The 13,918-nt window shown below is 42.8% G+C and overlaps 1 protein-coding gene across 2 annotated transcripts in view; it reads right to left on the bottom strand.

The window, feature by feature from the left end:
- The window catches only part of plod2 (procollagen-lysine, 2-oxoglutarate 5-dioxygenase 2), a 34,948-nt gene extending 25,371 nt beyond the window's left edge, over positions 1–9,577 (bottom strand). The window contains exon 1 of one of the 2 annotated variants that reach the window (XM_076290167.1): positions 9,136–9,577. In XM_076290167.1, coding sequence (XP_076146282.1) covers positions 9,136–9,232 — 97 coding nt within the window. In that variant the 5' untranslated portion in view covers positions 9,233–9,577. The remainder of the gene's footprint in view (positions 1–9,135) is intronic. The other variant, XM_076290166.1, reaches the window with a different exon arrangement.
- Between the last annotated feature and the right edge of the window lie 4,341 nt (positions 9,578–13,918).

The following is a 13,918-nucleotide window of genomic DNA, read 5'->3' as shown; positions in this document are numbered from 1 at the left end:
TTTTTCAGTCTGGAATTCTGTTGCCGTAATGAATATGAGGCCGCTGGAAGGAAACATGGAATTTAAACTCACTCTGTTCATTTCTCCAAAACTGCTCAGGATCATTTCCTGTCGGAGCGACATTAGAGCTGAATACTGATCTAGTTTTGTTACAAAATAATCCTTTCTTACAATCTGATGTCAAATTATTGCAACCTAAATTTGGAAAAAGGTTATTCTGTTTTGAAGAGGAGATTAATTGATATTAATACTGTCTAAACATTGTCATTTTTGTTAATGATGTTAATAATGATTTCCACATTTGCACACCTCTCATATTTCTTTTAAGCAGCTTCTTTTTGTTACTTTCAAAGATCAGACTAAAGTACTTTCATGTGTTCCATACTGACAGAAAAACAATGAAAAAGCTTTAGGCTTTTCAAAACAGTATTTTTGCTCAATGTTCTAAATCTAAAACATTTGGTTATACAGTAGCTTTTTGATTGCCTCATCACTGTTGTCTTATTGCCTCAACATACGCTACGGTTAGGATGCCTTCTTGAGCTGTGGATATGATATGTCTACCCATCCCTATGTTGCATACTGTATCCTCGGTTAAGCCATCAGAGGCATCTTTCCGTTATTAGTTTTGACAGGCTGGATTGAAGAAGACCACAGAAAGCTGAAAGGTTACATGGCTCCCTACATAGTTTGTCTTCTTCTTCTTTTTGCCAGAGCCAGGCTTTCGGCTTGCCAGCCATTAGTCAGTGCAGCTGAGAAGGGTTGCGTCTCATTGCCTTGCAAGGAACTGCACAATTGTACCACCTCCTCCACATCAGGAATTCAAGGAATGCAAAGTAAGCCATTCCACTGTGTCGGGCAGAAAGTCTATGAGAGCCCCTGGAGACAAATGTTGTCCACACGGCTCGTGAAATAAGAGGACAAATTACTCCTGACCTCTCCGTGACCCGACCCTTTGTTGCCTCTTTGCCTATCGTAAACAAACAAAACCACTAGGCACTTCTCAGCACACACTGCAGCCTGGCTGATTCAAAGCAGACACACTGTTTAGTTTTTTTTTTTTCTGAAATTGAATTTCAACATCATTTCAGGCTAAGAAGGGCATTTGCTTTTGTAGATTTTGAAGATTTTGTAGGGTCTAAGACACAGGTAAAAGAACATGTTCTAAACACAGAGTGTCTGGCAGTACAGGGCCACTGTTCCAGGGTGTACAGTAACAGGGGCTCAGCTCCACCCTTTAAACCATTTTTTTTTTCTATTTCAACAATAAATCCGCTTTCAAAATGTTAAGGAGAAAAATGCCACATTTGGTTGCCAGGTCGTCTACAGCTGAATTCATTTTTACTCCAATTGCTTCCCCTCTCTCCACCAGGCCTGTATTTAATGGTGATCTGTGAACCGCAGTGTGACTTTATTCCATAGTTTCTTGGAGACTGGCAACACAGAAGCATCCCCAGAAGGATAAAATCATAATTTGTTTTGTATTCTATTGTTTTCTGGGTCAGAGTTTTCTGCCAACCTCCGAGGCATAAAACAAGAGAACAGGAATAAGTCACAATTTCGGATGGAAAGACACAAATAAATCATATGCTGCATATAATAAACTAACTAAGCCAGAAAAGTGAATCGTAATTTCTAAGCGCTTTTCCTCTAATTAAATATTAATGCACTCTCTCATGTGGTCTGTGATATATGATGATTTTCCCATGCTCCATATGTGAGTCCATTACTGTTTCTATTGCAGCGGCGTGTTTATAAGCCTCCATATTATAGCCGTACATTGTCCATGTGTTGATTGAGTCCACAGGCAGTTCTAGAAGTATTTTACGGCTTAGAAAATGCTATGTTAGAAAATGCACTCACCAGACGTCTTCAGACATCAAAAAACAAAGACCCAGTACATAACAAAGTGTCATTAGAGTCACAAATTGTGACCCTCAGCATTATTGAAAATGATCAGGTTCACATTCAAGCATTAACAGTTGTTATATGTATCATTTAAAACATCAAAAAGGGATAGTGAGAGACAAAACTTTGTACAGCTACAATTTTGAAGAATGAGTGTCTTGTTAGTGCAAACAGACAAGGAAGAGTGCTTGACATCCTCCTGCCAACAGCTCCAAAGTCCAAAGGAATTCTCAGACGCAGTTACAGTAAATCTTCAGGGAGAAAGACTATGCTATGCATACTATGACTCATGGGTAACTTCTGCTTTCTGTCCTACTGAAAGTGATAAAAGTACAGTCCCCTGTTCCCCCGCTCCCCATCAGAATTACCGGGCAGGCCAACAGTACATGTTTTGTCTCTCACGTCTGTTATGTCTTGGCTCAGGGCACCTTGGCAAACCCAGAATGATTCTCGAGAAAGAGTCTGCTCAAGTTTCTGCTCCGTCTTCCTTGCTTCTGTCCTCGGAGTGCAGATGGCCAAATCGGCGTGTTCCATTCTTCAGAGAGCACTGACACGGACACAGTCAGCCAAGAGCACATCTGTGCCAGGTGGCAGGTGAATTTCTTTTTAGGTCTACTTCACAAATGATATTGCTCTGAGCAGGATATGGAGGGGAAGGTTTGGGGGGGGGGGGGTGGGGTGTCAGTTGGGGGTGGGATTAGGATCAACATGTGAGAGTAAAATTTATGTTCCACCTGTTGCCATTCATCATGGGACTCAGCCGCTGTCAGTCTCTAACAAGACCTGTGTCAGATTTATAATGTGTTTGTGTTGCTTTTCTGAAATTTCATCGGTGTGTCAGAGAGTAAAGCAACCCATGTATTAGAGCCAGTCCTTGCAACCACCAAGAGTTATAATTCAAAATGAAATAAGAAGGCACAGTGGGAGCCGGGGAAAGGGGATGACTTCTATATAGATGCAACTTACTAGCACTATTATACTGATGGTGGTCTCATAAATCAGCCCTGTAAAGCCTGGTATGGCATGAGATCAACTCTGGCACAGAGAGCTGTTTGTTGGAGAATGCCTCTCACCAATCCGTCCAAAGCCGACTGGGCTTCCCTTTAGCCCGTTCATCAGAGGGACCAGAGAGCACGCTCTGGGACCAGGTCATAAAGTGTTATAAATAAACACCCACCTCTGTCTGGCATGGAACTTGCCATAAAGAAGTGAAATTCTTTTCATAAATGAAATCCGACAATGATAATTAGGCTCATTAGGACACCACTGCAGGTTTATATGGCTAGTCGAATTATTCTGTTTTCGACCACGATGTAAGAATCTCACTCAGACATACAAACACACCAAGAATGGCTAGGTTCCCTACAGTGAGCGAATAGGGAGAAAATCTGACCACTTTCAGACCTGCGTCAATGGCTGAGCAGCATTTATTCCCATTTTGTGTCACAGCTTTGGAAAGAGAACAGGACAGGCCTGGAAAGCACCTTAACAACATACCCGCAGTTCCTTTCCCTTTATATGGGCATGTATGCTGAACACCAACCGACAACTCTCTTTGCTCACCCCGGCCCCCGACAAAAAAGATGCCAGACTGGAGCTCACCCTACTATTACAACGAGAGGCAAACAACCTTGCAACCTCACAGCCTCAAAACGGGAAGAATTTTAATGTGACCACAAGGCAGCACTGGCACACGAATGACAGCCACAGTACCTGTGAGCCTGGAAAGTAGACATGGGCACAGACATTCCTTCTCACGTAACAAACACCCCAATCTCCTACCAAGGTAGGTGAGCTTCCTAGTGGCCTAGTTCCTGCCTACACTAAAAGGCCTCACTTGACGTCTTGGACTAACCTGGGAGCGGACAAAACAGATGGCAGGATGGCAATCGTTAGTCAGACATTATTTCAGCTGTCGGCAGCAAAAAATAGAATTCCGTTTCTCGTGGCCCACAGTGCTCCCCATGATGGGTAAAACACACACACACACACTCACACACACACACACACACACACACACACACACACACACACAGACAGAGCTCCTGTCTGATCCAGGGCCGCTTGTTGCACATCCGCAGCAGGGCCCTGGGCCTCAGATTGCATGTCTGCATCGCAACCATAGAAACCTCAACCTCGGAGTACTGCATGACATCATCGGCATCTGCCCAGGCTGTAACTTACGAGTCTCTCTCTCTCCGCAAAAGCAGGACTTGGGTTAGCACACTCCCGTGTGTCCTTCTATTTACTTTTCCCATAGTGGAAAAACAATCAACAGGGTTAAATCGAGAAAGTGTACGGGCAATTGGGTGATGTCACACACCCATTCAGAGAGGTAATGATAGCAATTATTGTGGTCACTTCCTGCGGCAGACAGGCTGGTCTGTTGCCATAGTGCCCGGCATGGAGTGTTTGAGGAATGGCTAACATACATCATGAGTGCTAGAGAGCCTTCCCTTCTCCCCTCACACAGTGCCCTAGAGCATGACGAGCCTATGGAGACATGACGTGTGCCACAGAAAACTCTTACATTTTCTAAATATGCAACAGGATCAATATGGCTCCAAAAACTATTTATAAACATAAAACTTTGTCTGTAGACATTCAGGCTAATACAGGGCGACCTCATTTCAGTCAGTAGAGAGAGAGGGCTTAATTTAGCAAACAGCTTCATGAATAAGTTGCAAAATTGCTTCATGCCTCTACCAATACTCCCATATTGGCATAAGTACTACAACAGTTAAAAAATGATGTTGTCTAATTGGTCTAATTGAACATTTCTGTTATAAAGCAATGATAATTTGAACCAGGAAAATAGCTTCTGGCATCTGTATGTAACAAAGACATCAGACTGAAGGTTGCTGGCTGGCTCATTAATCTGTTGTTGCCTTAGGGACCATGCACTCAAAGAATAAGATGTAGCATTTGTTGTTCTACTGAACACGGGCAGAATGAAAGCATGTGGTAAATTACAACTGAAGAGTTGTTTGTTTATTTTCATCACACAGATAGTTGTACAGACAGATATGAAAAAAGAAAGAAAGAAAGAAAAGCAGAAAGAAAGAAAGAAAGAAAGCAGTGAAATGAGAGGAGAATAGAAAAAAATATACATTACTGCCATAGAATGCCACAAACTCAAACTTGCCACTTCAACTGTGTTCCCAAACTTGAAAAAGAGAATATGCACAAACCCAAATCAGCTCGTTACCATGCCACTTACAAACACTCCGCGGTTTAAGGAAAACACAAAAACAAAACAGGAAAACAGGACCATAGCCTATCACATGTGTTTACAGGAAGTGGGTCATTTCATGAAGGGCATGGTGATATGCCAGCCAGCTCCAGAGGACCAATTACAGGTTTGGCCAGCCAAGCCGGATTGTTAGCACGGATGAAAAGCTTATAATCCATCGCTGCTCTCCCATAGACATACAATTTATTGTCATATGAATGTCAGCCTGTGGTCAAAACCTATAGCACAGTAATTCATATCCAGAGAAGACTGCCCAGACCATTGGTGGCCCAGGGCTAAGGAATTGCATATGTATTGTGTGTGTGTGTGTGTGTGTGTGAGAGAGAGAGAGAGAGAGAGAGAGAGAGAAGAGAGAGAGGGAGAGAGAGAGTGTGTGTGTGAGCATAAGGGAGTATCCAGACCTCGAAGGGAGGGCAAGGCCTCTCAGTCCAGTTGGCCACAAGCATTTGTGAGGAGACAAGTTCCAGATTCTTCGGCAGCCTAGCTACAGGATGGTTATTTAAACCTTCCCTATAACACACCAGCAGTGCTGGCCAGTTTTAAGAGCTGTCATGATGTAATTCGCCAGTGCCAGTAAAATGCCTTCCACATAGACCGGTAGTATCAACCAGATGCAGTCTCACAGCGGTCTTTGCTAATGACTATGGCATAATTACCATGGATTAACAAAAGTAGAAGCGCGCATACGCACACACACACACACACACACACACACACACACACACACACCACACACACACACACACACACACACACACACCATACACACACACACACACACACAAACACACACACACACAGTCACACCATGTTCTTTGGCCATCAAAAACAATCACCTTTTAAACTGCTGTGGCATGCTGCTTTAAGGCCTGCTGTGTTGGCAAATAATGTTTGGGACTTCCGGCCATGTATGAGTGTGTGAGAGACAGAGCATTCTACTGAGATCTCTGGGTTCTGATCAGCCTTAAAGCAATCTGGGTGTAGTCAGCATTCCACTGATACTTAAAAGATCATGATAAGGAAATCAAACTAAAGTGGGGAATCACATAATAGATGAGACAATTATTATGGCAAAGCATAGAAATGTTGCATAGGAGAACAGTGACCAAAAGGTCCATGCTGCAATAAATTCAAATTCTTACAGAATATGACACACTGCTGAACAGTATAAATGTGTCAGGTCTACTGTGATCCAATCAACTCTGCAAATAGCAAATAGTGACCCCCCAGGTACAGTAATTATATTTCTTAAGTAAAAGTAAGGTAGTGCTAATAACTTGTCAACTTTTTTATCAAATCCGGCCAGCATATGGTTGGATTTATGTTTGCTGGAGACCGCTGACTGCCAAACATAAATGTAACAGGAAAGAGCAAATCTGCACATTTTGTGAGGTCTGATTGCAGTGTCTTGCACCACTAAGAGCTGGGTAGCATTCGATGTTACTAGCAAATACAGACTGCGCTTTCAACACACGATGAATGATGACATTTAACCATGATGTAACATACAGTATACATGGATGATGAGCAATGTGTTATTCACAATTAACGCCAGAAATTTCAAACTATCTAGTTATATAACCCAGAAGGTGTTCAAAAAGCTCATTAAGTCATAGCTAAGATGGTTGGTGCTTGCAAATCAAAGAGGTGAGACAATACAGCATATGAACTTTATGGTCTTTCAGAGTTTCTGGTCTGTGCATCCCGATTAAAAAAAAGTTAGACTAAAGACTGCATGCAGCCAGCTGGCAAAAAGGACACTGTATGGCCATCTACATCTACTGTTGATATACACAAAACCTCAGAGAGGCACTGTTCAAAATATGGTGCATCAACCAGGTTTCTTTCTTTCTTTCAATGTGTTGATGTAATCATGATAGTGAGAGCAACAATGAAGACCTGGGCACATAGATGCCGACACTTTCTGCTACCTGTCCACATACACCAGCACCAATATTTGTAACTGTCAAGCACTAAATAAATAATAGATTTTATTCAGTGGCTCTCGCAAAAATAAAACTGAATCGTAATTTACATGACGGTGGTGGAAGGGTTCGGCTGTGGTGTGCGGGCTTGTAATGAAAACAATGGAATCTAATGTCATTCAACATCGAAAGCCAACTGTGCCACACTCATGTCGGCACACCTATGTGTGGGGTTCTTAAGAGTAGGCCTACCATCGACACAACTGTCACAGGGCGCAGTCACACTATGCCATCCATACCGTACCTGAGGACGTTTGGTCGCCAAACTCCGGTTCGTTTGACCAGTGTGATCGTTCTGGTGGACTCTTGGCACGGTACGGTTGGGCTTATGATGGTAATGAAACACACGCCTAGATGCATGCAAAGATTCTAGAGCACAGCAGCTCAACCATGCCTGGGTAAAGTTTGATAGTATGCCTTGTGAGTGCGGACCAAGAACGGGGGAGAACCGTAGTCTGGCAAAGTACAAGTGAACCATGCCCAGTGCGAGTACGCTCATAGGGACTCTTGAGGTGTGTGGCCCTTGGGACCAGAGGAATTTGGCTTGATATGTCACAGAGCCCTCTGAAGCTGAACATACAGGGTGAGCTTTTTTGTCATACAACCCTCCATTCTAAGCACTGCATTCACCCCACTGTTTCAAGGGAACACATAGCCTACTGATTGTGCTCTTTAGCATGTTACACAAGAAAATGCCTGATCCTGGAAAGCAGACCTATAGGGCCCATATGGTTTCACTCAGCTTCTGGCACAAACGTTACATAGGCTGTGGTCTACTTAAATGATTTTGAGAGTTAATGAGAAAGCAATTTTAGTGACACTTGCCACTTTAGTTAGGTTAGGATTATTCAAACAAGGGCTGTAAAGTTCTAACCCCCTTTTAACATTCAAATAGGATTTTCACGTATCTCTAAACATATATAACAGTGACCAGCTGAAAGAGAAACAGCTGGACTTGGTTCACACTTCACCACTGCTATCAGATTCTGCTAATCTCTGGATTTTCTATAAAACTTACATTTACTTATACATACTGTAACATATTACCAACAACCCTTCCTTAATGTAGTTCAAGGACATATCTGAGCATTTTGTTTTAATTCGTTTGTATCAACGCAACAGAATAACAGACTAATAACATCTGAATATTCGGAAATAAAAATGCCTTGAAACTCATTATTCTGCAACCCAGTTGTATTTCTGGCATGCTAATAAAATGAAAAATAAAGGATGCAATTTAAGTATGACCAGCCTACGTCTTATAAATGGATAATAATGTGTATTGAAGTTTTATGTTCACACCCAAAAGTTGTTTGTACGTCACACAGCAGTGTAAAACCAAATACCAGGCCTATTCCTCTTAAAGTTATGCTTCAGTTGATTAACAGATTTTAGAGCCTCGAGATGATGCGAAGTTCAGTGCAAATTATTTGTTTTCTGCGCACCGATTAGTCGAAGATCTACTGTACCTGGCATGCTTGCTTTATATACACTTAGATGAGAAATTCAAAGCAGAGGTTAAATAATCTGTGAATTGTGCGAAATTTTCCTTGGTAGTCAGGAGCATGAGACTATAACGCAACCGTGTAATTTTGACATCACCGTGTTCCAGTTCGCAGAGGCAGTAAGACGTCTCATTTTCCCACACACTTTGAGAGTGAACTCGTAGCCTATGTTCTCAGACTCAAGTGTATTGTCGCGCAAAGTGAACTTCTGTGACGCATCCAAACACTTAAGTCGATATCAACCAATTTACAATAATGATAGCCATAGCCTAGTAAAAAGTTATTTTGCTTTAGAACAGTCACAGTTGGTAGTCTACTTAAGCATTTTACAACATTCCAGATTTTTCCAACAGGCTTAACATTAATCTACCAACTCGAACAACAACTAATCATTCCATCAATTATTGGAATAATCATTGGTGAAACTATAAACAAATATTATGGTGTGAAGAGGTGAGTGAGCGCATTTGAAATAGGTCCTTACCTTTAGGAATAGATGCTTGATTCGTGTTCAAACCATGGACGTTATAAAATGAATGAACAAATAACCAGATTAAGAGAAGCCTCCGGGGGTACTCCATCGTCGCTCTTACTGACTCGTATGCCTCCCGGACAGAAGTCGGAGTGTAAGAGGACTAAGCCACAGTGCGTGTTTGTCCCTCGTTCGGCACCGAGGTAGTGGTCAGTGAAGACTTTGTTTGTACACCCTCGGGGTCGAAGGCTCTCGCGATAATTAAATAATGAAGAAAAAGTGTATGGTAACTTCTCCCGAGAGAACGGTGCCCAGGAGTTAGAGAAAGCTGTCCAAGCCGGAGCTCTGGAGAATAAACTGTAATAGATACAGTTATAGCCCACTGAGAGAGCACCAGGCGAAAGGCGTGGTTCCTTAATTGTAAGTGTAGCCACTTGCCACTTCCCTACCGAAGGAATGAAAAACAGTGAAGATAAAGGATGTAAACTGCTGCTAAGGGAGGGTGGCGGACCGGGGCACGTACACTCTGTAAGTTTGATTGAACAAGTACAGCTGTGTTTGACGAACCCCCACCCTTTTTAAATCCTCTCCACCCATCCCTCTTCGCAAGTTCCTTTAAACACCATGATGTTATGTTATATTAAGCGGGGATTGCTCGAATGTAGCAGTTTCAAGTGCTGATACGAAAGAGAAATCAATAAGATTTGTTTTATTTCTATTCAAATGCATGAATAATGTATTATTGAATTGATTAATTACGAGGGGAACTTGGAACTTCCTGATCTTGTGCACTTGTTACCTAAGGATTCTAAATGTCCAGTAAATATAAACGACACACACCACCCCATAAATACTTATTACAGATAGAAGTTTGTTTATAGTTCAGTTTTATGCACTGAAATGACTCGTTGTCCAAAGTAGTCATTAATACTGCCTGAAATGAAAAGTTTTTGATGACTGCTGGTTCTATGTAAGAAGTAAAGAATGAAATGGTGACATGTGAAAGGTGTTGGAATGAATGCATAAGTGTGGCCTGAGCGCCACTAGTGTGGCACTTATGTGCAGACCTTTGCCCAGGCCAAATGGTCTATAGCAACTGTGCAATTGTAGCTTATTTAAATATAACTAAACACTGTTTTTTTGTTGTTGTTTTTTTATTACAGAGCTGGAAATCTGCCAGTTTCAGTCACATCCTCTCCCAGTGGAGAACTGGTGTTAGACTTAACCTCTGGTTGAATGAGTTTGTTTTTATGAGTCCCTTGAACTGCACTTGTTAATGATTCCAGCATCTGGTACTTGGGCTTATTATTGTGCCTTTAATATAAATTGTCAAATCCCCTGCTTTTGGTCGCCTCTGAGGACATATTTGAAAGTTTTATTTGGTCCTTTGTCTGTCCCCTACCCTTTCTGTATTCTTGTGGAGGGGGAGGGCCGGCCGTGTGTGTGTGTTGAGATCTGTTTGCCCTAATGTCTGCCTAACAACTTCCAGAGTGGCATAGGACATGACATCATTTGTGTTACAGGTGCTTTGAGAGAATCACATTTATGGGCATAGAGATTTAGTTTAGAGGGAGGTTGTTGTAAAGGGCTTGTCGCCTTTTAATGAAAACCACATGGCTCACTTAGAGCGTGACCACACTACTTTTGTTTTTCATCATGAGATTTAAGGAAGTATTAGAAGTTCCTAATGAAATGCTCTCAAGATAAGTTTGGTGTCTCTCTGAACACACACACACACTCACACCCTGTATGCAGTCAGAGCCTACAAAATGTTATTGCTGTTGTACAAGCACACAGTGTACACACTGCATTCTGGAGCCAGTCACTCCCCCCCCACACACACACACAAGCACACTCAGCTAAAATGTGTGCTTTATCAGAGACACCTCTACCCAGAATCACTCATGCATTTCTGTGTTTAGCACAGATTGTGGTCAGGCAGCTAGAGAACATACAACTGCACATTTTGATAATGGAAATGGAAATGTCTCTGGTTTCAGTTAAGTTCAACTGTCTTCATCATCCATTAGAAGCACATGGCATCCTCATCTTCCAGTATACTTAGATTGATCAAGAAATACTGCGGCTTGGCCTGAAAATGGACTCCAAGAACTAAGGTTGGTCATGAGCCCCTACCAAAAACCCACTGTTGACAAAGGCAGTGGCTAACTTGTTGAGGCAATGGCAGCCATCTGGAAATCTAACAATAGGTGGTTGCACAGTGGCGTTTGTCGTTGACATGTGCTGTTGATTAGTTGGAAAACAGGACCCCTCTCCTCATGCACACAGCTCATTGTCTAAGGCCGTCTAATCCAGTCCCTGTACTGCACTGGTTTTGCCCTCCAATAAACAGTGAGAAGATAAATGTTTTCTAGATGGTTTATGTTCCCCAGGATTATTGGCCATAGTGACATTAAAGGAGAAGCCCGGTGAGTTTTCACATAGATCTCAGATTCTCGAGGTCACCGAGTACTGTTGGTATGGAAACAACGAAAACAATCGGTTTTACCAAGCTTGAGTTGCTGCAGCCAGGCAGCTACAGCGCTACACTCTGGGGGCATGTCCGTGAGATCCCATTTGCACACCCCCAGAGTGTAGCGCTGTAGCTGCCTGGCTGCGTTAGCTGCTGGCTGTAGCAACTCGAGCTTGGTAAAAATCGATTGTTTTCGAGGTTTTTTTGTACTGACAGTACTCGGTGACCTCGAGAATCTGAGATCTATGTGAAAACTCACCGGGCTTCTCCTTTAAGCGGTTTTTCTTTTAAAGGGACACCAGTCAACGTTTTCGTGTTAATTAATCATCTTCGTAAGTCGGTATATGGTTAAATGACTCATTATGGGGCGAATGAAGGCTCTCTCGCCCGCCCCTACTGCCTGTAGGAAGAATATCCCACTTGCAAGTTCGGTGTATCCTACCCGCCGACCGAAGCAGGATCAGTTTACAGCACAGAGGCAGTCTAACGAAACACTAGAGATTGTTGCAAACATGTGTATAATGGCAGAGCCGGCGAAGATGTTATAGACCTTGTTCTGGCTGGATGGCAAGTGGGTGTGGGTTCGCACGGGTGCCAATGCCTATGTATATGTGTGTGTGTGTGCCTGTGTGCATAGCAGATGTTTGGAATATATTGCTGATTTTATTAGACAGTTTCTCATCAGATTGACTCATTAAACAAGGAAGAGAATGTTTTTATAAGGCATTGTGTAAACAGTAGGATGGTGCAAAGCTTTTGTATTTATATTAAATGTATGATTTCAACTACTGTGAGGTCCTAGACAGTGAAATATCACTGACTATTGAATTTCTATGTGGTTTAATATTCCATCACTGCTGTAGTAATTTGGATTGTGTTGTACTTTTTAATGTCTAAATTAGTCTGAACAGACTCCTAGAGGTGGAATTGCTATACTACTTCAAAGTCTTAATGCCGGGAATCATAGAGCCAGACCGACCCCAAAAGTTGGACACTGGGAAATATGGAATATCCTCGGGTTCATGAAAACCACAGAGCCATGATTCATGCCTCTATTGCATTAGCCTGTCCTCATTCATTTCCACTGCTCAGATGCTTCCCATTCAGATTGGAAATAGCTTCGAAAGCTTCCTCATTCAGGTTAATGGCGCCACTACAATATGCTTTTTAAAAAGTAATAAAATCCCCCAGCAGACACTCTGGCCTCTCCCTGCAAATAACAATACAAGGCATCTTTAGAGAAATGGGACCTCTTGGCATTTTCCCTTTGAGAGGAAAGCCGCTTTAACCATTCCCTGTGTCTGACTTGGTGCTTATGGCAGCCCTGGCCATTTGGTTTCTCCATCACAATAGCACGTCACCCTGCCTCACTGGCTTAGTCCTGCGGAATGGGGACATAATTGCTTCTGGGGATCGTTTTTTATTTCTATTTTGAATGGGCGCCTTTAATCATCCTCAATGGGTTTAATTGCTAGCTGTGATCGATGGAAGACAACTCTTTCCTTCTTCCCATGCGTCAGTTTTCCTTATATGACAATCTGTCTCTCCATCTCCTTAAACTGTCTCTCTGTCTCAACATCTCCTTAAACTTAAACTTAGACTGTCTGTCTCCCTCCTCCCTCCCTCTCTCTCTCTCCTCCCTCCCCCTCTCTCACTCTTTCGCTCCCCCTCCCTCTCTCTCTCTTCTGTGGCCAGTCAAAAAGAAAGGGTGGGGTGTGTGAAGGATGATGGGGCATGGGATAGGGGGCCCCATCTGAGACAGCCAGCCAGACCCAGTCTGCATTTAAACCCATTAAGATCTGAGACACAGGAAGCACATTGCTCATTGAACCCTGAATGCCCGTTTCAAGGTGAAAGTAAACATTGGCTCAGTATGGGTGGCTGCTGGAGAGGTGGCTGGGCCACGGCTACCCACGGGTACCCACGCCTATCCAGGCCGCCTATTTCTCGGGAGCCAGTGCGACAAAATTGGAGGGAAAAGACAGATGAAGATGAACCACAGTCCGGTCTGCAGCCCTTGAGGTTTTTAGGTAGAAATTTTAAGTGGACAGCTTGATGCCCCATGGGAGCCTCTCTTAAACTACACAGGATGAACGTGCAGGACTGGCCTTTAATTAGTGTAATACCCAATGTGATCATCAGGGCGGACAGCCTGAAATCAAAAGGTCATAAAGAACATCTATTTTTATGCACCACGCCCCCCAATGTGCATTGTCAGCTGGATCAAAACAGTCAAATGCATTTTAAGATACAGTGGATAAAAAAATAAAAGACATGTCAGTGGTGAATATGAAATACAAGACGATGTAGGATGGAAGGAAA

This window comes from Alosa pseudoharengus, unplaced genomic scaffold, assembly GCF_046254945.1.
Source record: "Alosa pseudoharengus isolate Yale_2024_CS ecotype anadromous, Long Island Sound unplaced genomic scaffold, YU_APseudo_1.1 YU_APseudo_1.1_scf_18, whole genome shotgun sequence".
Lineage (NCBI taxonomy): Eukaryota > Metazoa > Chordata > Actinopteri > Clupeiformes > Clupeidae > Alosa > Alosa pseudoharengus.
The sequence above is the reverse complement of the archived record's forward strand: the minus strand, read 5'-3'. Positions and strand labels throughout refer to the sequence as shown.